Genomic DNA, 25,679 nt, shown 5'->3' with positions numbered 1-25,679 from the left:
ACTAGCCAAGGCAATGAATCATTTTCTCCAGGAAATCTTCCAATATTTGAAATGTGTATCAAAGGAGAACTAGTAACCACACTGGGAAATTAAAAGTAAACATAGTTTCTCAGTATTAAAGACAGAAAAGAAGGTTATCACTACAGATCCTACAGTCACTAAGTTCAGGATGCTGCCAAGCATGAAGCCTTGGGTTTGGTACCCAGCACTGGAAAATAAATTTGGCTATAATAATTTTATAACTTGTTGCCAATAAGCTTGACTTACAAAACTAACACTGAGCTTTAAAAAGCAAGCCTGATTTTAAGAATGGTCCAAAGATCAGGACAGACATTTCTCCTATAAAGATGGTTACTATATGCTTGAAATGATGCAAAGCATAATTGGTCACCTGCAGGAGGGAAATGAGATCCACAGTGAGGTACCCATTCTCTGCTACGGAAGATACCATAAGAAAGACAAGTAGTGAAAAGTATCGAGGATGTAGGGAAATCAGAACCCTCGCCATAGGTGGGAATGTAAAGTGGCATAGCACAGAGACTTGCACATGAATATTCATGGAAGCATTATCCCTAATGGCAGAAAGCAAAACCAACCCCATTGTCCATCCACTGATAAAAGAACCCCATATCTCCATGCAGTGGAATGTTAATTGACATTGAAAAGAAATTAATGGCATTGTTAATGACAGTGTTAATTGGCATTGAAGTACAGGCACATGATATCATGTAGTTCTGTCTTGGAACATTATGCTGCTAAGTAAAAGCGACTAAGAAAAAGACCACATCTTGTGTACTCTGCTTATATAAAATGTCAGGAACAGGCAAATCCATGAAGACAGAAAGTAGGGTAGAGAAGAGCAGGAAATGGTGTCTGTGGGGATGATGGAAAGGTTCTAATACTGACTGGGGTAGAGGTTACACAACACTAGGCATGTACTAAGCCCATTGTATTAGACATAATTTTTGAGAAAGACTCTCATTACATACTTCAGGTTGGTCTCATTATATAGCCCAGGCTAATGGCCTTACACTTGTTCTCTTGCCTTAGCTTCCCAAGTGCTGGGACTTCAGGCATGTGCTGCCTATAAGTAGACACATTATATGATTTGGTAATTCTCTCTAAATAATGCTGTTATTGGTATGGGGAAAGGAAATCCCTCCTCAGGAGAAAGCCAATGACAGGACAAATATATACACACACACACACACACACACACACAGACACACACACACACACACACACACACAAATATGGGCCCTGACAAAGGGCTTACATCCCAATATATTAGTGATTTTGATATGAAACAAAAAAAAAGGGAACATGGTAACAAAAATGACCAAGAAGCTTGAAGGGGCACCCACAGGAGAGGATATGCAAATGAGTTATAAATGGATGGAAAAGATCTTAACATCTTCAGTTATTGGGGAAGAAGCTACTAGAAAACAACTACATTCCTACCTGAAAGGCCAAAATTAGCCAAGCTGATGATATCAGTCCTTTAAAAACAACAACAACAACAACAAAAATAGTAATGGGACTGGAAAGATGGCTCAACAATTAAGAGCACTTACTGTTCTGCCAGAAGACCCAGGTTCAATTCCCAGCACCCCCAACTGGAGGGTTGTACCTCCTGTAATTCCAGCCCCCAGGGGATCCAATGCCTCTAGCCTCCATGGCTCTTCTATTCAAGTGCACATACCCACACACAGATTCACACGCATAATTTTTTTTAAAGTGAGAATCTGGAACTGTGTTCGTGTGTGTGCGCACGCGTGTGTGATGGTGGTGTGAGGGGGGTGTCTCAAGATAGCTGTGCCTGCCTTAGAACTCATTGTATGGCTCCATGAATATACACATGTGCTGTAGCCCTGAAGTTCAGAGTATGCGTACATCCCAACTACTGTGTATTAGCCAACCTGGAGCTAGCCCAAATGTCGATAGTGGAATATTCATCTGGTGGACTCATATAGTGCATGCCTAAGTCTGCGGCAGTGAAAGGGGCTGCTGCTGTGCCAATGTGGGGTAGCACCTGCCAAGATAAAAATCAGTGAATTCTATCAAACCCTGCTCACAGGGTGTAGGCCTTCATCAGAAAAGAACATCTCTTTAGCATGCATGGAGAGAATGAAGACTCTGAAAGATAGGTAGTGCTTTAAAAAAAACCAGTTTAGAGATACTTTTGCAATTTACAAAGGGTTGTATAATAAACACCTCTATTCTTATCACTCTTAACTACTCACATTTTGTTTAGTTTGCTTCAAATCTTTTTTTTTTTTTTTCTGAGATAATGTCTTAGTTTCTTTTTCTGTTGCTGTGATAAAATATTCTGAGAAAGCAACACAGGGGAGGAAGTTTTACTGTGGCTCACAGTTCAGGGTCTGTCATGGTCGGGAGCGTCACAGCAGCAGGAGCTTACTGGAGCTGGTCTTGCTGTATCCACCATCTGGGTTTTGTTTTGGTTTTGGTTTATTGTTTTTTGTTTGTTTGTTTTGTTTTTGAAATGAGAGCGAAAGAGAATATGAAGCTGGGTGGATAGGGAGGTGGGGATGATCTGGTAGGATTTGGAGAAGGGGAAAGAATATGATCAAAATATATTGTATGAAAATTAAGAAGTAGCAGCAGAGAGCAGTGAATGTTTGCACGCTAGCACACAGCTTGCTTTTTCCACTTTATGGGGTCCAGAAACCCCTGCCTGGGGAGTGGTCCTACCCAGTGAAGATAGGTCTTCCCACATTAATTATTATAATCAAGATCATGCTTCACAGACATTCTCAGAGACTATCCTTAATGTGGATATCCCACCATGAGTTACTGGACATCACCTCTCAGGTAACTTTAGATTCTGTTGACATTTAATACCATCACAGAAAAAAAAAATTACAATATGATGAAAGCTCCATCCCAATTTCCAAACCTTCCTCTCCAGAGTTGCCTGCTGTGAAATGATGTACCATCTCCATAGGTCCTAATTAATATTCATCATTTTCACATATTCATAAGTTATTATATATGTGTATATATTTATATACCCATGAAAGGTAAAATAATATGTATGTATTTACATATTAATTCATAGAGTCTTGTGATTTACATACTCTATAACTTACATTTTTATTATATATTGCTTTTGTTCATATTTAAATCAATGAATAGTTTTGGTACTAAGTGAATCTTATGAATTAGCATTCCTAACTGTAATTCTTGCAAAATGAAGATGGTAGTCATGTTTGTAACAAGAGTTGTTCTTCATATGTAACTGAGCCTCTGTCCCTCTCAGATGGTGATGCTGTGACTACAGTTGTTTACTAAGGGACTGGTCTCCATATGATGCCTAGCCAGTCAGTGGAGAGCAGCTGGCTTCAGGCAGAATGAGCAAAGAGCCATTGTGAGTTTGGCTTTCAATTATATATGAAAATCATCCTAAATGCCTTGTGTGCTTGTTGCCTTTACACGATGCTGTGGTGATGTGCAAGACTTTTAATAACCACCTTTTGCTTAACTCAGCAAAATAAAATAAATCTACTTAGCTAACCTAGGAGGAAAAGTCATCGAATTTGATATTTTTTATGAAGCTCCAGTATTTAAGTCTCTCATTAATAACAGTGTGTATGTGCTGGTGGCATTGCTGTGAGACAGACTGGAAAGACTGGCAGTGCATTGATGGTGTTTTTAAATTGGTAAAATAATGAATAAATGGAAAGGGGGTGTTGAAGCAAAATTACTACCGTGTCGGAACTCTCTTCTGTGGCCTTGTTCTCCTAGCGGTAGAAATCCGTTACACTCATGTGGCACATGGGAAAGCAGAGAGTGATTCTCTTAGCATTTGCTGTATCCCTTTCATTTCAGGGAAATAAGAAAAGCCTGTGGTTTGTTCTATTTCTGAATGGTAGCTATATTCTTTTCCAATATTAGCTGAAGCCCATCTTTTTGTTGGAAATGATACTTTTAATTTTTTAATTTAAATTTTGTAGCCCCCCCCCATGTGTGTATGTACATGGGTGCAATCATGCATGCATGCGTGGAGGCCTGAGGTTGACTTCAGGTTCCCTGCCACCTTATTTTCTAACCTCTCACTGAGCCTAGCCCTCCCGGTGTGGCTAGGCTGGCTGGCCCATGAGTGCTGTGGACACCTTCTCTGGCCACTCCTCTATCTTTGGGCTTGCAGGTGTGAACTGCCACACTGAGCTTTTGTGTGGGTCCTGGGGATCTGATTTCACACTTCCATGGCAAGCATCATTGCCCTGGACCATCTCCCACCCCATGGTTGGATATTATTCACTTCATTAAAGAAGCATTGCATTAATGTGAGTTATTAAAATGCCCTCCTTTCTGATTGTTTCCTTCCTAGTCTAGCTTTTCTGAGGCTTTTTAAAGTTTACCAAAAAATAAAAAAATAAATAAAATAAAAAAAATGAATCTAACATATTTTACATGTTTAAAAATAAAAAGAATAAGCCTTCATGCTTTCAATCCCAGCACTTGGGAGGCTGAGGCAGGCAGATCTCTGTGAGTTCAAGACCAGCCTGGTCTACAGAGTTAGTTCCAGGATAGCTTGAGCTACGCAAAGAAACCCTGCCTTGAAAATCAAAAAGCAACACACACATACATACACACAAACCAAAAACCAAATAAACAAAAAGAATACTGCAAAAAGTTTATTGGAACCAATGGATATTTTTGGTAATTTTTTTCTCCCTCAGTTTTATTTTGCGTATTCTCAAATCTGAAGACTACAATGTGCATGTAGTCTTATACCTCTAGGTTTATATTATCAATACATTGCTGTATTTATTTTCTTTACATATGTGCATACACATGTACTCATGCATATTGTTTTTTCCCTGATCCTTTACCTCTAAACACTTTATGCATGCTTTTCATAAGAACACTGACATTCTCATGCTCTTGTGTAAAGAGCTGTTTTCATCTCTGGAACTCTTTTGTTACCAGTGTTTTTATCTGTATTCAAGAACAAAAGAAGCAGGGAGGGAATTATTAATAGCAGCCACCCACCGCCTAAGTTATTCACCACTGTGCAACTTTCAGAATTCGAGTGTGAAAATGAAAGAGGTTGAGCTCCAGTGCTGAACATATATTAAGTGTTGGAGAGACAAGGCCCCAATACATTACTCAGGCCCGGCCTCTTGAACTGTTTCTCCCAACTACATAAACCATTAAATCACGTCTCTCAACTACTTCACCATATGTGACATGTGTCAGGAAAGAATGTATCGCTATTGTTTTCACAAATTTATAGCTTTCAGAGTTGAAAATTCTCACATTGTCTTCTGTAAGATCTATTCATTTTACAGACAAAAAGTCTGGTCCAAGGTCATGGAACTAGATGTGAAGCAAGAATCTAGTTTTCAAGCTCTCTGTGCAGCGTTCTCGCTATTGTATCACATGGCTTCTCTATGAAACTCAGTTGCTTCTGCCAGGGTCCTGATAAATGAGAGAGGTTTGGGTCTGAGAATACTGCACCTAGATAGCTACTATATGCCCTTGAATATCATTTGGGTGAGCTACAAATTTTCATGTGCTTGAGAATTTCCTAGTAACCTGGTTATAATGCAGAGGGCTGAGGTGGGACTGCGAGTCTGCATCTCTGGCAAGTTACCAGATGATGCTGATACTACAAGTTACAGATTCAGGGACTGACTGTTAGGACCAGCACAGATTCTCACAGCCCCAGCCATCATCAAAATAGGAAAGAGTACTTTCAAAACATTACATGATACTGGACTTTATAAAACACAGAGAATAATGTAAGTAACATTCGTGTACCTACCATCAATCCGAAATGAAGTACTTTCAGACATTCTTTGTATTTTTCTAACGTTAAGCCACTTCAGAGAATGAAGTTTTATCTCAGTAATGCTAATTTAGATGCAACTGTCTCTCAGTGTCATTGTACCAGTGACTAAGAGATTTCATAGACTTAAATGGCAATATAGTAAGAACCACAGATTCAAGTTCCTTTGACAAATAGAACTATCAAAAAGAGAAGCACATCACATTCCATTCTATAGTCTCAATACAATCATTTTTTAAAAACTGGGTGTGTTCATTCAATTGAACAAAATATAATCTGCTTTGGTTCACTTTTGAATTGTGTATATAGTTATTAATTACAAATGCTAGGTATTATGTTCCTTATGGAGTTTGTGGTTGGGTATTTTGTTGTCTAAAAATAATTAACAGTATAGTTACTAACCACCTCAATGCAGCATGGAATGCACCTGCAGCTGCCAAAAATAAGACAGACCTTCAATATATAGGTGAAGAGATACTCTAAACACTCCCCAAATGCCTGTAGATACATACCATCATTTCTTCTCATTTCTCAGAGTCCCTCAGCAGTTAAATAAAACACCAGTAATATTTCCCCATGCAAAAAAGTAGAGTACAAAACCAAGTTATAAAGCTTTTCAAAGAAGCTGAAATAACATACACACACAAGGCAGTACAATTCAGTTAAATAAATATTTATGAAGTTTCCACTTTCTCCTGGCATACTAAAAGGAACCAATATGTAGAGAGATTAATGCAATCTTTCTGACTGATCATAACCCTGGAGGGGAGTCAGTCATTGGAACAGATAACTAGAAAGCAGTGTGATGAAACAAAAGGGATATGGATGGAATCCAGGAACAGTGTACAAAAGGTGTTAAAAAAAAAAAAAAAGGAACTTGGAAGATGTGATGTACTTAAAAGTAATAAAAGAAGGGTTAGGGATACAGCTTAGCTATTAAGTGTGACTGCCTAATGTGAACAAAGCCATGGCTCCAACATCTAGAGCCACAGACTACTGGTGAGGTAAAGCATGTCTTAGACTTTCGGTGCTTGGGAGGTGAAGGCAGGAAGACAAGAAATTCAAGGTCATCCTTAGCTACAGAGAACCTAGAATCACTGTTCAAAACAAAAACAAGAACTCTTTATCTTTTTTTTTATTGGTTTGAAATATGGTTTCATGTAGCTCTGACTACCCTCAAGCTTACTACATAGTCAAAGCTAGCCTTGAATTCTAGATCCTCTTGCCTCTGCCTCCCAAGTTCTGGGAACATTAGCCTGAATCACCTTCCTGGTCCCAGACGTAACTATTTTTCTTCTTAAAAGAAAGAGCAGTAAGCACTCTGGACTGCTGTTCTATCTCTAGCCCCTGTGAACAAGTATTTTTAAGTCACTTCACTTGATAGATTTAATATCTTACCTAGAAAATTGATGTTAAAAGAGTCATCTGAAGGCCTTGCTGTGGTCCTGTTTCAGAAGTGTGAAGTTGCCTTGGGAATTAAAGATATGTATTGTGTATGAATGATTATATATATATATATATATATATATATATATATATATATATATGACTTCTTTATGAAGTTACATTGATCTAGTGGGAGAAACATTAGTCCATATGTAATAAAGCTTAATAATAATTTTAACAAAAGGATGAGTAATTTTCTGATTTTAAAGCATGATGCAGGCTTTAAGTCACAAATATGAATAGCACCAAATTCAGCTGCATCAGATACTGTCTTCTTGTCAGCGAGAGAGCAGCTCAGCGGATCTATTTGTTTTTGTTGCTGTCTTAAGAGATACTTCTGCAGAACCTGGACTGGGTTTGCCTTACACAGAATTCAGGGTACAGACCCTGTGCTTTTGAAAATGCACTATACTCCCCGCCGATTCCATAAGAGGTAAATCCCTTAAGGAGATGAAGCGCTGTGAGTTTCTGTTTCTGTAGAACATTAAAGTGCAAATACAAAGTGTCATTCAAGTATTGTCACTCACCTTTAAGTGAAATCATCAGCCTTGTGTAATAGTCAGCAGAGGTAGCATTGGGCACTGAAATTCTGGGTCCTACTCTTCTAATGCCAGGGTCTCCCCTTCTGTCAGCTCTCAAGCTTTGAGAACAGAGCACTTGGGTTGGTACATTGGTTGAAGGTAGTAAAAGTCTATTGCCAGTGTCACGTTTCAGTAGTTTTATTATTTCCGGAGAGAAACATGGAGAAAACATCTCCAAATTGAGGACATTGTTGTTTTGCTCTAAGCCAAGTGCAGTAGTTTTACTGTTAATTACAGATTGCCAATAAATTCTGGAGTCCTGTGTGTATGTGTGTGTGTGTGTGTGTGTGTGTGTGTGTGTGTGTGAGAGAGAGAGAGAGAGAGAGAGAGAGAGAGAGAGAGAGAGAGAGAGGACAAACTTGGGTGTCATTCTTCAAGCACCATCTAGGTTTTTTTTTTTTTTTTTTTTTTTTTTTTTAGACAGGCTCACTCCCCCACCTGGAATTCAACAGTTTGAAACAGGCTGGTCTGCAAGTCCCCAGGTTCCTCCTGTCCTCGTCCACCAGCACTGGGATTACAAACACATTTCACCATGTCTGTTGAATCTGCTGACAGCTCCAAATAGTCACAGCCAATTAGGCAGGAAGGCAGGAAGGGGAAAGGGAAGGAGGGAGAAGAGGAAGGGAGAGAAGACAGTGGGGTTAGTGTCAGTGAGGTTAGTTCTCTTCCCTCCCTCCCTCCTCCCTCCCCCTCCCCCTCCCTTCTGTAGAGGGAAGGATATGCAGACAGTCACAGCCAGCCATGGTCCTGATCGAATGCTTATTGGAAGGCATTGCTCTCCCCCCACATCACTCAGTCCCCACAGGCCTTCTGCCTGTCTTCCTTCCCTGGGCTTTGGAGTCATTGACAAATGCCCCATCCTGTTTGAGGCCAAGCACTTGGGGCTTAAAAACAAAAACAACTACATCAAAATGGGTCCTAGTGCCTTCCTTTGGTTCTGAAGCTCAAACTCAGGCTAAGTCCTTAGGAGGCAAAACACTTTGTCCCCTGACTGCTCCCCACCCCCACCCCCACCTGATGACTACTCAGACCTTGAAAACCATTCTTTTGTTTTGATGCAGAATTGAAAGGATCCATTTTCATTAGCATTCTGGATTATACTCATGGTGGTATAACAGGGACATAGAGTTTGGGATGTCTAGACTTGTGTTCCGGAAGCTTTTCCGGACAGTTTCAGCTCTGGGTATAAGCTCTTTGGCACCACTAATGCAGTGTACTCTGCTGTAGTTACCAGGTATCTGGTACCAGGTACCAGTGAAGTTAGACTCAGCCCTCATAGGGAATGAAACTAACCCCACTCACCTCTCCCCTCCTCTTCTCCCTCCTTCTCTTTCCCCTTCCTGTTTAATTGGCTGTGACTATTTGGAGCTCTGGGCAGATTGTTTAGATTCATACTGTCTTCTTGACTGGCAGGTCTGCTCTTCTGACTGTGAAAGTTCATTTATGTTAGCAATAAGGGACCTGGAAGTAAGCATTAAGTTGAATTGAATAATTGAATCTGATGACGTTATGTGTCTTTTTAATGGGCTTGAGTTCTATAACTTCGAGAAATAATGTCACAGCTTTTTGTAGTCTCAGTTAATGCTACTGGGCATCCTTTTTCTGGGGTAAAGGGTAAAGGTAAGCTGTTACAGCACAGGCCACAGGTGAGCCATATACAGTCCTTACATTAATTAGAAACCTCTGTTTTTCTTTGGCATGCCCAGGTTACTTATCAAAAATGTGGACTGTCTTTTATTAAAAGGGTTAGGGTTAGGATTACATTTTCTTTTCAAGGAGCTGTGTCTCTTACTGGGCATTAACACTACCTAGAGACTTCTCCCTCCTCTGGATTTTTTTTTTTTTTTTAAATACCTTCTAAGTACTCCCTTCACCTTGATTTTGGTCTCTGCTTATGAAATTTAAAAACATGAATAATATGTATTGTTTACCCAGCTAAAATTTCTTTCTTTTTTAAAAGAAATTTTTTGTTTGTTGTTTGTTTGGTTGGTTGGTTGGTTTGCTAAGGTTTGTTTTGTTTGCAGAACTGAGAATCAAACCCAGGGATTGTGCATGCTAAGCTTGCACTTTTCCACACCCCTAACAAACTAATGTTTTGTTTTGGGATTTGTTTGTTTGTTTTGTTTTTTTATTTTTTGAGACAGAGTCTCAGGTAGTCCAGGCCAACCTGAACTCTTCCTGCTCAATCTCCCTGGTGCTGGTATTATAGTTATATACTTCTTGATGTATTGTTTCTTAAATGCTTGCTACTTCAGAAGAAAGGGAAAAATTAAAAAGGCTTACTTGTGACATAACAAAAATAAAAAGATACAGCACAGATAGCTCTGATTTTGGGGACCATGGGATTGAGGGGCCTACTAGTACTTATTTGGTGTTGAACATCCATTATCCATTTCCTGGTTGTTTTTGCTTTGCTTGTTTTTGCTCTGTGTTGTTACTATATTTCAAGGAGTAATGGCTAGAACAAAACCATTTTTATTTATGTTAGCCTCATTGGACTATAAAACATGAGACAGTTTAAAGAAAAACAAGGACCAGTATATGTGCCTGGGCTGTTTAATATATAAGAACCTGAGTATGGTGGCTTATGTTCGGGAGTTTGAGGCCAACTTATGCAACACAGTGCATCCCTGCCGCTGAATACATTTTTCAGTTGTGATTGCCAGTGCCACTCTAGAAATGATATGGAAAGTTATCCCAACACCATATAAACTTTGTTTATAGCAAGGGTCAACTAAGGTTTTCTTAAAGGGCTGAACTGTAGAAGTTTTAGATTTCTGAGACCCTGTGGTTTCTGTTGCAATTACTCGTTGGTTTCTGTTGCAATTACTTGTCTATCTCGCCACTACCTAGCTGCTGAATTCTGTTGTTTAGAGAGAGAATGTAGATTAAAGCTGTGGGTATGAGAGAGACCAACTGTGTTCCAATAAAATCCATAAAAAGAGATGACTGGCCTGACAACCCATGCTTTATGCATCTAGCAGAAATCATTTAGTTATGTACTGATTGATAACCTACAAAAAATAATTGCTAAGGATAATTTGCAAAATTGTAGAGGCCTTCTAGTCTTTACAGCGTTCCAGCAAATGTTGTCTGAACTATTTTCAGGTGAAGTGTTTTGATAGATGTCTTTTTAAGATGTTTTGGGGCAGAGGAGAAGGCATGATGGCGCATGCCTATAATCCCAACACTTGAGAGATAGGGAAGAAGACAAGAGGATCCTGAGTTCAGCATCATTCTTGACTACATAGCAAGTCTCAGGCCAGCTTTGATTATATGGGACTGTATTTCATAAACTTGAAAACGAGACAGAGACAGAAGAGGGGGTCTGGGAGGGAGATAAAGGGAAGCAGATGAGGAGAGACTGGCTGACTCTGGGGTTAGAAAAAAACAAATGAGGCAGGTCTAGATAAACTGAGTTTGGTAAAATATTAGTAACTACTGAAGTGAGTGATGGGTGCATGGGATTTTCTCCCCACTTTGCTCTTTACTTCTTTCTGTATGTTTGCAGATGGTTACAGTAAAAGGTCACTGCATAACAGTAATGGGCCCTCAAGGGCAACAGTTCCTCCCTTCTCTTCTCGTGCCATAGAATAGGAGGTAGAGTAAGGAAGCAAGTTCTACGTTTTGTCTTCCACACAACCAGGGAGCAGTCTCACAGCACATTATATAGATGGCTGCTGGATCTGGTGAAGGTGGAACAAGTGTATGGGAAGACCTCGGGAGGCAACACCTATGACTGCAGAGCCCTAGCAGAGCCAGGCAAACACCATTCTCCAGAGTTGGTGGCTGGCCTCAGACTCCCCAAAAGCAGCATTCAGTACTTTACCAGATCCTCCAGGGAAGATTAGTTTAGTAATTAATATTTCAGGCTTCAAAAAATTTAGCCCTCAGGAGCTCTTCTCCAGGAAGAAGTTTGGTCATCAAAGCAATAAAAGCAGAAACTGTAGCTGCAGAATTGGCAGAGAGCATGGAGCACACTATCTAAAGAATTAGGATGAAAACAAATGTGGAATTTATATCCACAGAGGAGAAACTGCATCTTTATAATTATAATAATAATTATTATTATTTCATATTTTACATATCGATTCTAGTTCCCTCTCCCTCCCATCCTCCCATGTACCCCAATCCCCTTCCCATCCCACTACCCACCCACTCCACAGGGAGGGTAAGGCCTTCCAGAAGGGATCATCAAAATCTGTCAAGTCATTTGGAGTAGTTTCTAGGCCCTCCCTCCTGTCTCTAGGCTAAGGGAGTATCCCTCTATGGAGAATATGCTCCCAAAGTCCTTTTGTGCACCGGGGATACATCCTGGTTCCACTGTTGGAGGCCCAACAGACTGCCCAGGCCTTCTAACTGAAACCCATGTTCAGGGTATCTGGTCAGTCCTATGATGGTTTCCTAGCTATCAGTCTGGGGTCCATGAGCTCCCCTTGTTCAGGTCAACTATCTCTGTGGGTTTCTATAGCCTAGGTCTTGACCCCCTTTGCTCATCACTTCTCCCTCTCTGCAACTGGATTCCAGGAGTTTGGCTCAGTGTTTGGCTGTGGTTATCTGCTTCTGTTTCCATCAGCTACTAGATGAGGGCTCTAGAATGGCATATAAGGTAGTCATCCTTGTAGGTCTCTGGAAATTTCTCTAGTGTCAGTTTTCTCTTCAAACCTATAATGGTTCTCTCTATTATGGTATCTCTTTTCTTGCTCTCATCTAGTCGTCCCCCAACTCCTGGTCCCACATGTTCTCCTCTCCTCCCCTCCTCTTTCTGCTAACTCCCTCTCCACTCACTGCCCACCCCCTGCTCCCAATATGCTCAAGGGATGTTGTCCCTTTCCCCTTCTGGAGGACCTTGTATGACTCTCTTAGGGCCCTGCTTGTATCCTAGCTTCTCTGGTGGTGTGAATTGTAGGCTGATGATCCTTTGCTCTATGTCTAAAATCCATATATGAGTGAGTACATACCATGTTCGTCTTTGTGTGACTGGGTTACCTCACTCAGGATGGATTCTTCTAGTTCCATGCATTTGCTTGAGAATTTCAAGATTCCATTGTTTTGTTTCTGCTAAGTAGTACTCCATTGTGTAAATGTACCACATCATCTTTATCCATTCTGAAAGATCTCCCAGGTTCTTGGATAGGTAGGATCAACATAGTAAAAATGGCAATCTTGCCAAAAGCAATCTACAGATTCAATTCAATCCCCATCAAAATCTCAGCAAAATTCTTCGCTGACCTTGAAAGGTAATACTCAACTTTATATGGAAAAACAAAAGACCTAGGATAGCCAAAAACAACCCTGTACAATAAAGGAACTTCTGGAGGCATCACCATCCCTGACTTTAAGCTCTACTATAAACCTGAAAACAGTTTGGTATTGGCACAAAAATTGGCAGGTAGACCAATGGAATCTAATCGAAAATCCTGATATTAACCTACACACCTACAAACACCCGATTTTTGACAAAAAAAAAAAAAAAAAAAAAAAAAAAAAAAGCCAGAATTATATAATGGAAGGAGAAAGCATCTTCAGCAAATGGTGCTGGCATAACTGGATGCTGGTGTGTAGAAGACTGTACAAAACTTAAGCCCAAATGGGTCAAAGACCTCAATGTAAATCCAGCCACACTGAACCTCTTAGAAGAGAAAGTGGGAGGTACCCTTTAACCAATTGGTACAGGAGACCACTTCCTGAACATAATGCTAGTAGCATAGACAATGAGATCAACAATTAATAAATGGAACCTCCTCAAACTGAGAAGCTTCTGTAAGACAAGGGACACAGTCATCAAGTCGAAACAGCAGCCCACAGAGTGGGAAAAGAAAGATCTTCACCAACCCCACATCTGACAGAGAGCTGATCTCCAAAATATATAAAGAACTCAAGAAGTTAGTCACCAAAACACCAAATAATCCAATTAAAAAGTGAGGTACAGAACTGATAGACACTTAAGAAAGTGTTCAACATCTTTAGCCATCAGAGAAATGCAAATCAAAACAACTCTGAGATATCATCTGTTAGTTCAAGGCCACCCTGAGCTACATGAAATTGGTCCAGTTGAAATGAGAAACAGAGCTCACACAAAGGTGATCTCAGCACTTGGGATCCCACACCGTTAATCCCATACTAGAGAGAAATATAAGACAGGAGGAGACAGGAACCCAGTGCAGTCTTAGGTTTGGTGGAGACAGATGCAGTCTGGAGATGCATTCTGAAGTCAGGATCACCCTTTCTTTCTGATCATTGATAGAGGTGAGAACTCTCTAGTGGCTGACCACTTTTCTTTTTTGATCTTCAGCTTTAACTCCAAAATCTGTCCCTGGGTTTTATTATTCATGCTACAGGAACTTCCAAAATCTGGGGAAAAGTTAAGTGTGTTGGATAGGGGCATACACCTGAAAGCAGTCAGGAGAGGCAAATGCTGCATCAGTATTTTGCATGAGGGGCCCAGAGTAGACCTTACCCAGCATTGACATTCAGGAAGCTAAGGGAAGAGAGGGAGCCAAACAGCCATGAAAACCAACACTATAAACTGGAGCTTGCAATCTTCCTGTCTGTTTACTGGGTGATGGGACTGTAACTATGCATCACCATGCTTTAGCCTGACTTTAGGTGGAAGGAGATGGGAATTGATGAGATTTGTGTGTCCTGTGGTACAGTTGAGTGATGGGGCTCTTGGTTTTGGCATGGGTTTAGTTATTTAGTGCCTTCCTGTCTTCCTCCTGTCATAATTTTAGGGACTGGAAAAGGAAAAAGTACCAAGGAAGGACTTAGTCAGCAATGTGTTCAGGACTCTTCCTGAAGGCTAATTTAATTCTGAGAACTCCAATTCTGGACTCACAGCCACAGCACTGCCCTTAAAGATGCGGCAAAATGTGTGGCTGTGACTTCCTTCTAATGCTCTGGGCTCAAGCACTGAAGTTGCCTGTCCAAGTTTTTAATAAGAAAAGTAAATAGCAAGGGCCAGTGCCTACTCAAATACTGTGAATGCATGGTGCATCTTGTTCTTTGATGACATAAAAGAAAGAGGTGCCAACCTAAGGTCTCACAGGGGAAGAAGCAAGGAAATTTAGAAAGAATAATGCTTAACCTGGATTGCTTCCAAAAGTTAGTAAAAGTGATTTGTCAAGCCTGATTTTCATTTCATTCAGTATGATACTACATCTATCGGCATGTATAAGATGTGTTCATTTGTGATATGGAAACACAACAAAGTGCTCGTTGCCCATAGTTTAGGATGCTAGGAATTCCTTTTGTTGTTTCCTTGTATTTTCAACTTTTCCATAGAGAACCCATAATACGTATTTGGGGCACACGTGTCTCACATTGGTCTGCCTGACAGTTGACCTGGCTTTTGTCTTCTAGGCACACCAGAGGCCAGCTTCCTGGCAGAGCGTGGGAGCTGCTTATTGCAGTACAGTTGTGCCCTCTGATGGTGAGTTTTGGCAAATCTGTTTTTGTCTTTTTTCCCTCTTTGGCTTACTGTTTCCTTTTTTTTTTTTTTTTTAAATCAATACATAAGCTTATTTTTAAATAATTTTGTTACATTTTTGGAGGGAGGTCACGTGCATGACATGGCACACATTTGGGGGTCAGAGGATAACCTGAGTAGGTCTGTTCTGTTCTTCTACCTTGTATGTTCTGAGGATTGAACCGAGATCATCGGGCTTGGCAGCAGGTACCTTTACCTGCTGGACCATCTCTCCAGTCCAGCTCATTGATGCATAAACCATGCTCCCACTTGTGGTTCTCTTGGGGACCAGGGGAAAGAGAGGATTCCAGAAGGGGTGTGGAACTGGGACGAGGGTCTAGTGAATTCAGAGGATCAACCCAGAAAATCTAGCCTGTCCATCAAGTCTTCATAAGTCCTTGATGTTTGTTCACATTTAGTAGCAGGCACCATGATTACTCGAGCATCAGAGAAGCTCCACTTGCTATTTCCTAACTACCACATTTTCACATCTGGATACTGGTCAAATGTTGCAGCTCCTTCACCAAGTCACAGGCAGTTAGTTATCTGTGAGGCCCTCTGCCCTTGTCTCTTCCCTCATGCCCAGGTGTCCCCTCCCTCCTTTTCTGAAGAGGTTTTTTTTTTATTTTATTTTATATATATGAGTGTTTTTTTTTTTTTAATGTATGTCTGTGTACTGCTTGTAGGTGCCTATGGGGTCATAAAGAGGCTTTTGGAACTGGAGTTATGAACAATTGTGAACTTCAATGTGAGTGCTGGGAATTAAACCCAGGTCCTTTGTGAAAACAAATGTTCTTAACTCCTGAGACACCTCTTCAGCCCCTCGGCCCCTTGTTTAATGTTCGAGGGGTTAGCAGATGCTTGGGGATCACATGGGATCCTTTGTAAATGTCCTCAGTGCTACAGGTGAGCAACAGGACAAAACCTTTTCTTTTTTTTTATAGTTGTGTGTTTCTAACGTTCACTATCATTTCTATCATAAATTTCAGTTTACAATGCTTGGCTTAGAGGTTGACTTTTAAATGTTTTTGTGTAAGCCTTAGTTTGATCTTGTTCTAAATTCAACTCTGTAAGTGTTAATTCATAGACAGCATGCAACATCTTGCAAATTCACAAGGACACCAAAACCGAAGAAGCCCAAGATGAATCATGCAATCCCTGGGATCCCCTGTATGTCGCCAGTATGAGTATCACAGTGTAACCAGAATCCTTTCCCTGGTGCTGTTCAGTAATCTGAATGCGTAAGTGTGTGCCTTTGGAGGAGACTCTTTGGTGTCACTCATTTGTAGAACAGAGAGACTGAACGGGAAATTAGACTGAAAGCAAAACAAGATTACTGCCAGAGAAATACTAACAAACACATAAGTTAAAAAGCAGCTGAAGGACAGGTGTGTGCCCCAATTAAAGCTAAGTACCATTGTGCACCAGATACCAGAACTTGTCACATGGCCAGGAGCTAGAGGCCCATAAGTCCTCTTACTACCTTCTTTCCCAGAGTCCTTCTAAAGCAGCAGTATTTCTCTTCCTGCAACACTGTCTTGACATCATGCACAACCAAGTGCAGACTGACCACATTTGCCCCTGTGCCACTCCTGGGTCCCATTCCTTTCCTCTGCCAGACACCATTGACCCTGTCCAATGAAGAGATGCTCTCCTCATGTGAGAAATAATCCACAGGCTAAGCAATGAACTTCTTAGCTTGTGCCTACTGAGAATATTTCATAATAAATGTCTAGCCTTCATAATATAAGAAGTTATTATATGTTTAATATTAGTATAACTCAGTATGTACTTAGAAAATATGTATATGTTTAATGTCAACCAAATCATGCTTAAGGAGGAAGCTTGAGTGCCATTGGTTGGTATGATATTCATTCATGGTATTTGATTTAAGCTAATGAGTCCACATAGGAATTTGTATTAATTTTATCACTCAATAAATTTACTGTGTTCCTATATATCAATCCATGTGGAAGCACCCCAGTTATTTAATAGTGATACAGTTGTACAAAAGTGTAATTGAATGTTATCTGAAATCATAAATACTAATAGGTTACCCCTATACTCCACAAGAGGTCAAAAACAATATTTGTACAAAAACAGATAAAAGTTAGGGCTAGAGAGATGGTTCAGCAATTAAGAGCATGTACTCCTCTTGCAGACCTGAGTTCAATTCCCAGCACCCACATTGGGCAGCTCACAACTGCCTATAATTCAGCTCCAGGGGATCTGGCACTGTCTTCTGAGTTCAGCAAGGACTCCACTCATGTCTCATATTTGCATGGGCATTTTCTCTGTCACTCTACCCTCCTCCTCTTTCTCTCTCCCCCTAGCACTCCTTGCTCCCCCTTTAACCCCATCTCCCTCACTCACACACACATTTTAAAAATAATTTAAAAACGAAAGCATGCACATTTTTATATATTTATGTTTTTGTTGGGATTAAATCCAGAGTTTGGGCATGTTAAACAAGTACTCTGCTACTGATTTATAACCTCAGCCCAGGATACCAACTTTTTAAAAGTGCCCCCCACATGCCAAATTTCTACTAATATTTTGCCCTTAAGAAAATTTCCTGGAGCTGTCCACATGACTCAGCAGGTACAAGCACTTGCCTGCAAGTCTGATGACTTCAATTTGGTTCCCAGGACACACATGGGGGAAAGAGAGAACCAATTTGCTCTCTGACCTCCACACATAAGCCATGGCATATACACACAAAATAAACATTTTTTAAAAACCACAACTTACATTAGTTATTAAGAAATAGAAGCACAATACCATTTGATTTAATGCAGCTCAGTATTCTTGTTACCTTGCAATTATACATCTTTTTATTTCATGACCCCTCCACCTGTGTGCGTTGTGTGTGTGTGTGTGTGTGTGTGTGTGTGTGTGTGTGTGTGTGTGTGCTACTAGAGATTGATCCAGAGCCTTACAGGTATTAGACAAACACACTACTACTACTGAACTATAACCTCGGCCTCATATTTTGCACTGCAAAACTAATTTTGCCTTAGGTCAGTATATTAGAGTTTCTCTGCCTGATGTACTTCAGTAAATTAATTTTAGTCTTACCATCATTCACTCTTCTTTGTTGCTATTCTTAGGTTATATTTAGTATCTCATGGTGAATTGGCCCTTAGTTTTAAAATGCAGTCTAAAATGATGCATTATATAATTATAATTATGAATTTAAAGTTACTACCTCTCAATAATTTTACTAATTATATCATTTGAAAAAATCTTCTAATTTTATGATTACATAACAGCTGATATAAACCATAGATTATCATTAATATTTAACTCCTCTACCAAAAGCAGTCAAACACATTCTTCACTTTTCTTGTGTCAAACACTATTGAAAGCCGAGTGAAAGCCATAGACCAGTTCCACAGTAACTAACAGTCCCCCACAAGAGCCATCCCAATGTCTTTGAACCGGGTGCAAAGGCCTGTACACCCTACCCATACCCGTTTCCTCTAAACATGATGCTTAAAGTTACAAGTACAAGCTACAGGTGTGGCTCAGTTCTGCCATGTGGCCATATAACCACAGGGACTAATTCTACATGGTCCACATTCTCACCTGTGAAGACAGCAAGAGAAACATGCCCTGGCCTTGCAGAAACAACACTTCTGCTGTAAGCAGTGCTTACAATGATGGCAAAGCACTGTCATCCAGTTTCTCACTTCAATTTTCCTGGTCCCAGACCCTCAACTTTAAATGACTGATAGTGAAACTTATGGACTATGGCTCAAACCTGCTTAAAGCCTTCAGGGGTCCCTTTCATGTTCATGAAAGCAATTTTGACATGGACAGGCTGGCTCAGATTTATCATTCAACCAAGGACACTTTGAGTAAAAGAAGGTGATAATAAAAACTATGAGGTCAGCTGATTTGTATAAGTCAAGACCACATCTTCCTCTCTATCCAGAGAGTGAAAAGTGAACTAGAAAAGATGGAGAAAAATAGCCTGTGTCAGTCAGTGCCTGTGGTTTCTTGATCCAAGGATGCAGTCTGCTCACTTTGCACTGGATAAGAATTGTGGTAGAATTATGTCTGCTTTGCACTCAACAGAAGGTTGATTGCCTTCTAAATCATTTGAGGACAAATAATCTTCATAGTGGCAATTCCAGAAAATCCTGTTTAGTGACATGTTTGGTCAGCCCAGACATGGTATTTATAGTTCTTAGACTAGGATGTACGAATGGTGGCAGGACCAGATATACACCCAGGTTTCCCCTACTTTGGTTTCTGTCCTATTAATTTCATTTTTATATTTATTTTTTCTAGAATTTTATACATGAGTACTGTAATTACATCATTTCTACTCTTCCTTTCTCCTCTCCAACTCCTCCCATGTCCCCCTAACTTCCTATCAAATTCATCCCCTCTTTAAATATGATTGTTACACATACACACCACACACACACACATACACACACATACACGCACGCACTCCTAAGTCCCTTTAGTGAGGCTTGTATGTACATGTGTTGAGGGCTGACCACTCAGGGTGAGATAACCAACCCCATCAGGGAGCTCATTCCTGGAAAAAAATGATTCTCTTTCATTATCCAGTAGTTGTCTGTAGCTCTTCATCTTAGGCCTGGGGCCTGTGAAATTTCTCCTGACCGTGTTGGCATGTCATGGTGTTCTAATTATGTAGGGCTTGGTTAGGCAGCCATATTGCTGAGATTTCATAGTTGCAGCTTCCCTACCCTGTCTAGAAAGCACTATGTAGCACCAGCTAGAAGGGGAAGTGGCTTTTATATTCTTACTATTGAGTTGTAAGAGTTCTCTATTAGTCCAGCTTCGCTAAAAGAACAAAATGGGTAAAGTGGATTTGTATATGTATTAAAGAGGGTTATTTATTAGAATGGCTTACAGGCTGTGGCCCAGCTAGTCCAATAATGGCTGTCTGCTGAAGGAAAGTCCAAGAATACAATAGTTGTTCAGTCTATGAGCCTGGGTGTCTCAGTTGGCCTATGGTCTACTTTGGAATCCTGAAGTAGGTTTTATCACCTTTGAAGGAATGCCTCAGCAGCAGGATAGATGAACTTCAGCAAGAATCAAGACAAGCAGGCAAAAAGCCAAAGCTTCCTTCTTCGGTGTCCTTTTGTATGGGCTGCCACCTACAGGTGTGGCCCAGATTTCAGGTGAGGCTTCAGACCTCAAATGATCCAGTCAAGAACATCTCTCATAGGTGTGTCCAGATGCTTGGGTTTCAGTTGATTCCAGATGTAGTCAACAACTGAGATTAGTTCTTCATCTGTTTCTTGTGTTTTTAGAGACAGGGTCTTGTTATATAGCTTAGGCTAGTCTAGACCTCAGTGATCCATCCTCCATCCTTCAAACAACTAAGTACTAGGACTGTAGGATTATAGTCACCACACCCACCTCATGTCCCCTCTAAAAGTGGTTGAAGGAAGAAAGATATCTTGAGTGACACTGTTAGTAACCATTCATGAACAGTTCTCTATTGTCATGACAAGTCCTCGGGTTCCCTGTGAAGCCTTGCCCTCTATCATTTGGCAGAACGGGTGGCACTTGCTAGCATTTCTTACTACACACCTTGTCAGAGCTTGAGTTGTCACTGTATCTAGCATTAAAGAAAGAGCAAGGCACACAGTCATCAGTGCCGAAGAGGACATTCAAGTTACCAGATTCTGAAGCCAGGCCCTCGGGCAATGTCCTTGTTTGTTTGTGTTTTTATGTTTATATTTGTTTTTTTGAGACATGGTCCCACTCAAGGCCCAGGCTGGCCTTGAACTCATGATCCCCTGCCTCAATCCCCCAGTATAAAGATTATTGCCATGGGCCGTTGCATTGTACCTGAACTTTGTTTTTTTTACTCCAGTCAAATAATAGCAACCTCAACATGATCTTCCATATAGAATTAAATTTTACTAAATTAAGTTTTTAGGATTAGTTTTTAAATTTGTATGATTTATTTTGTTTATAAAAAACAAGAAATGTTCATTACTTTGCTTTAAAATGCATTCTTGAGCATTTATTTTTCAAATAGAAAATATGAAAGAAGTTAGTTGCTACTTCAATAAAATAAATTATATGTAAGGGTTTTGTGTGCAAATTGTTTAGTTTTTTGTTTTGTTTTGTTTTTTAGCTCAGAAAACTGAGCTAAAGAAGTCTGCATTTCATCAGGTTCTCAGAGGTCAGGGTTAATTGTTACACAGAGTCACAGGCTGGAACTACAGTGTGGCCAGTAAGAATGTTCACTGTTCCTGCTCTCCTTCCTCCCCTCCTCCTGTTCCCGCTTCCCTCCTCTTCTGTCCCTATCCCTTTTCACCTTCCTCATTCTCTCACCTTCCCTCTCCCTTCTCTTTTATTCTTTCCTGATTACAGAGTTCCACTCTGTAGTCCATGATAGCCTGGAATTCCATATGCGGCCCAGACTGCCTTTGAATTCAGAGCAATCTTCCTACCTTAGACTCCTGGGTGCTGGAATTAGAGGCATGAACCACAGCACCTATGGCTCTACTGGTCTTTTTCAGTCTCTGTCATAGTTTTGCCCTTTCCAGCCTATCAGGAGGTTGGAACCACACAGGCAGCCTTTTCAGACTGACTTCTTTCACTTAGTAATATACATTTCATTAGGCCAGGAACAATGGCAAACCCCTGTGCTCCTAGTGACTCCAGAGCCTAAATAGTACTTTGAGCTGAATCTGAAATGAGCCTGAAATCATAACAAAACCCCACCTTGAGGAAGGCGTTGTCCTTCATGCATTTTCATGGCTTCCTAACTCAGTACTTTTTAAAAAGACAACTTTGCAGAAGTAGGGTTTTTTCTTAAGATTTATTTATTTTTATTTTATGTGAATAGGTGTTTTGCCTGTATGCATGTCTGTGCATCATGTGCATTTAGTGCCCACAGAGGGCAGAAGAGGGTGTTGGATCCTCTGGAGTTGGAGTTACAGATAGTTGTGAGACACCACATGGGTGCTACGAATTAAACTCAGGTCCTTTGGAAGGGCAGCCGGTACTCTTAACCAATGATCCATCTCTCCAGTTCCTTTAGAGGTAGATTTTTGAAACAAGTCTCTCTTGATTGCCTGTGTTGGCTTTGGACTTGCTGTATATGTTTTTGAATTCAAGATCCCTCTGCCTCCTGGGTATCTGGACTGTGGTGTTCGTCACTATGCCTGACCATAGGGTTGTTTTTGTTTTGGTTTTTTTCTCTTGATATATTGCTTGGCTATGGCACAGTTTTATCTATCCACCCACCTACTGAAAGACAATCTTGGTCATTTCTAAGGTTTTTGTAACCATGAGCAGAGCTACTAACCTGCTTCCATTTCTCTGGTTGAGATGGAATCACCCTGACAGAAAGCAGAGTAGGGAAGAAAGGGTTAATCCTGGCTCACAACTCCAGTAATATTGACCATCACTTTGAAGAGGCAGGTCACATCATATCCACAGTCCAGAGCAGAGAGAAGAGAATGCATGCATGCCCGGGGTACCAGCCAAACTCATCATTTCATTCACACACTCCAGGGCCCAAATCTTGGAAATGGTGCCAATACATTCGCATCAGCCCCTCAGCTCGCCCAGTCCAACTGAGACACTCTCTGCAGACGCGCCCACAAACATGCTCTAGATAAGCCCTCTTTGAAACATGTTTCCCAGGTGACTCTAGGCTGTGTCAAGTTGGCCATGAGGCCTAACTATAGCAGTTGCTATAGACATCATGTGCAGGTTTCTGGGTGAACATAAATCTGGGGCAAACATAATTCCTGGGGCAAATACCAGGAAGCATGGTCAGGAAGAAAGAGACCTTCATTTTTGTAATAGACCACAAAACTTTGACCTACCTTTGCCATCATGATGGCAACTACATGGTACAGCCAGTGCTGAGCTGAGACTCTTCTCCTTGTCTTCAGTGGAACAAGTAATTTTTGTTCTTGAGACATTCAAAGAGATGATTGGGAATTTTCCCAGCCATGTGTGATATAAGTCTCTCAATTCTAGGAAAAGCAAAAGAAACTTCTAAGCCAGAAATACATTTCATACATTTTCATTGAATCATCTCAGCAGCCTTGAAAGACATGAGCAGAGTTGAATGACAGGTGAGGAAACACAGAGTGGGTTGTGTTCAGTTAGCCTGACCATAGAGCTGTGCTGTTGCCTTCTGGCTGAGCTGAATACTACGGCATCTGAGATTCTGGTTCCCATAGTTTTGCTGCTGTTTCACTGTCTGCTTTTGAACATGTGTTTAGCTTCTTATCACTTAGAAATTAAAATGGGCCCAGAATCAAAATATGCTTAAGGTTACTTTCATGACAGCACCATCAAAAACATTATTTTAAAATAAAGATATGGAATAATTAAGATGAGGTTTCATTTTCTTGTCATTTATTTGTTTGCTCGTTTTTGTCACTGTCTCACTGTATGTGTAGCTTGAGCTGACCTGGAACCCATAGAGATCCACTGGCCTCTGTCTCCTGAATGCTGGGATTAAACAAATTTGCCACCACACTTGGCAGGATTTCATTTTTACAAAACCAAAATAAAAAATTGAATTCCCTATTTAATCTTTAATAGAGTAGAAGGAGAGAGGATGGCTGTGGTGGTTGAATAAGAATGGCCCCTGTAGGTTCGTATGTTTAATTGCTTCATCACCAGGAAGTAGAACTGTTTGAAAGGATTAGAAGGGTTAGGAAGTGTTGCCTTGTTGTTGCCAGGCCAAGTTTCTTTCCCAATCTGCCTGCAGATCAGGATGTTAAGGTCTTAGCTACTGCTTCATTTCCTGTCTGCACACCACCATGCTTCTACCATGATAATAATGGACTGAGCCAGCTCCCAATTAAGTGCTTTCTTTTATGAGTTGTTGTGGCCATGGCAGCTCTTCACAGCAACAGAACACTGACTAAGGCAGTGGCTTTTACTTAGCACAAAGGTTTTCTGGCATTTATCATGAGTTAATTATCTTCATAAACTTATTTTAAGAGAACTATAATTAGGAAAGGTAGAGGCTATACCACTGTTTCATCATACATTGAAGGATGCCTTTTCACTTTCATAATTTAAATCTTACAATGTCTTAATGACAATTTTTTATTTAATTCCAAAGAGAGTCAATTGACTAATAGTCATGTGAGGTACGCAATAAAATATTTAGTTGATGTGATTAAAATTAACTTATATTGCTGTATATCAAATTATTGATATGAATAAAATGTAGATTGTCACATATTAATCTGGAGGGCCAATGCCTCAGCAGGTAAAGGGACTTGTTACCAAACCTGATAACATGAGTGCGACCCACTTGGTGGAAAGAGAGAACCAACTTCTGAAAGTTGACCTCTGACCTCCACACATGTGCCTTATGGTGTGTACACATAAACAAATGTAATCAGATATTAATATGGAAAGATAAATATTTTCTTCTTCTCTGTGCGTGTGCTAGAGATCAAACCCAAAGCTTGTACATGCCAACCAAGTATCCCACCAGTGAACTGTCCCTCCCAACCCTGGTGAGTGTTTTATGGGGATTACATATATTTACTAGAGAAGCCACTCATACCATAACACACATGTAGAGATCAGAGGACAATTGGCAGGCATCAACTCTTTTCTTCTGCCTGTAGGTTCTGGGGATCAAATTCAGGTCATCAGGTTGGTAGCTGATGCCTTTATCCTCCAGACCATGTTGTCAACTCAACTCTAGGTGTTTGCAATAGGATATTACTCTGAGCTCAGGCTGACCTTCAACTTGCTAGGTAGTCTAGGCTGATCTTGAGTTAGCAATCCTCCTGTACCTACCTTGCAAGTACACAAACGCACCACCATGAGTAACCTCAGAGGTTGTTTTCTGTGTAATTATTTCCATATGTTGGTATGATCCAGTGTGACTTGACACAACCAAAACTCTTGTAGAGGCTTGTTTCCTTGATACAAGATTGTCAGTGGTGAGACCTCTGGGAGGTGGTTAAGTCTTGGGATCACCAGCCTCATTAATGGTTTTCTCAAAAGATTAAGTGTCAAGAAACCAGGCTAGATGTCTCAGCATGGGTGAGGTTTTATAGGTGTTGGACTTTTCCTTAGGACTTGTTTGCTTTCCCCAGAGCAGACTGTTACAAAGATGACTTACCCCTTCACCCCTTCTGTATGACTCCACTCGCTGTCTCACACCTGTTCTTGCTGTGTTATGTCATGCACCATGTAGTGAAGCCACATACTGTCCTCAGTAGATGTTTCCAGGCTGTGAGCTAAACAAAATCCCTTTTCCTTACACTTTAATCTCAAGTATTTTGTCATAGTGACACAAAATGATTTAAGGCATGATTATTTTTCAAATGAGAATGAGACAGATTTTATATTTTTAACATCAGTATATTATAATTTA

The 25,679-nt window shown here is 40.5% G+C and overlaps 1 protein-coding gene across 2 annotated transcripts in view; it reads left to right on the top strand.

Annotated features, from left to right (window-relative positions):
* Window positions 1-25,679, top strand: part of Mcu (mitochondrial calcium uniporter) — a 156,527-nt gene that overhangs the window by 107,231 nt on the left and 23,617 nt on the right. For both annotated transcript variants that reach the window (XM_051186737.1, XM_051186735.1), the window contains exon 2: window positions 15,205-15,274. In XM_051186737.1, coding sequence (XP_051042694.1) covers window positions 15,205-15,274 — 70 coding nt within the window. The remainder of the gene's footprint in view (window positions 1-15,204; window positions 15,275-25,679) is intronic.

The sequence above is a fragment of the Phodopus roborovskii genome, unplaced genomic scaffold (assembly GCF_943737965.1).
Source record: "Phodopus roborovskii unplaced genomic scaffold, PHOROB, whole genome shotgun sequence".
Classification (NCBI taxonomy): Eukaryota; Metazoa; Chordata; class Mammalia; order Rodentia; family Cricetidae; genus Phodopus; species Phodopus roborovskii.
This window is presented reverse-complemented; position numbering and strand designations above follow the sequence as displayed.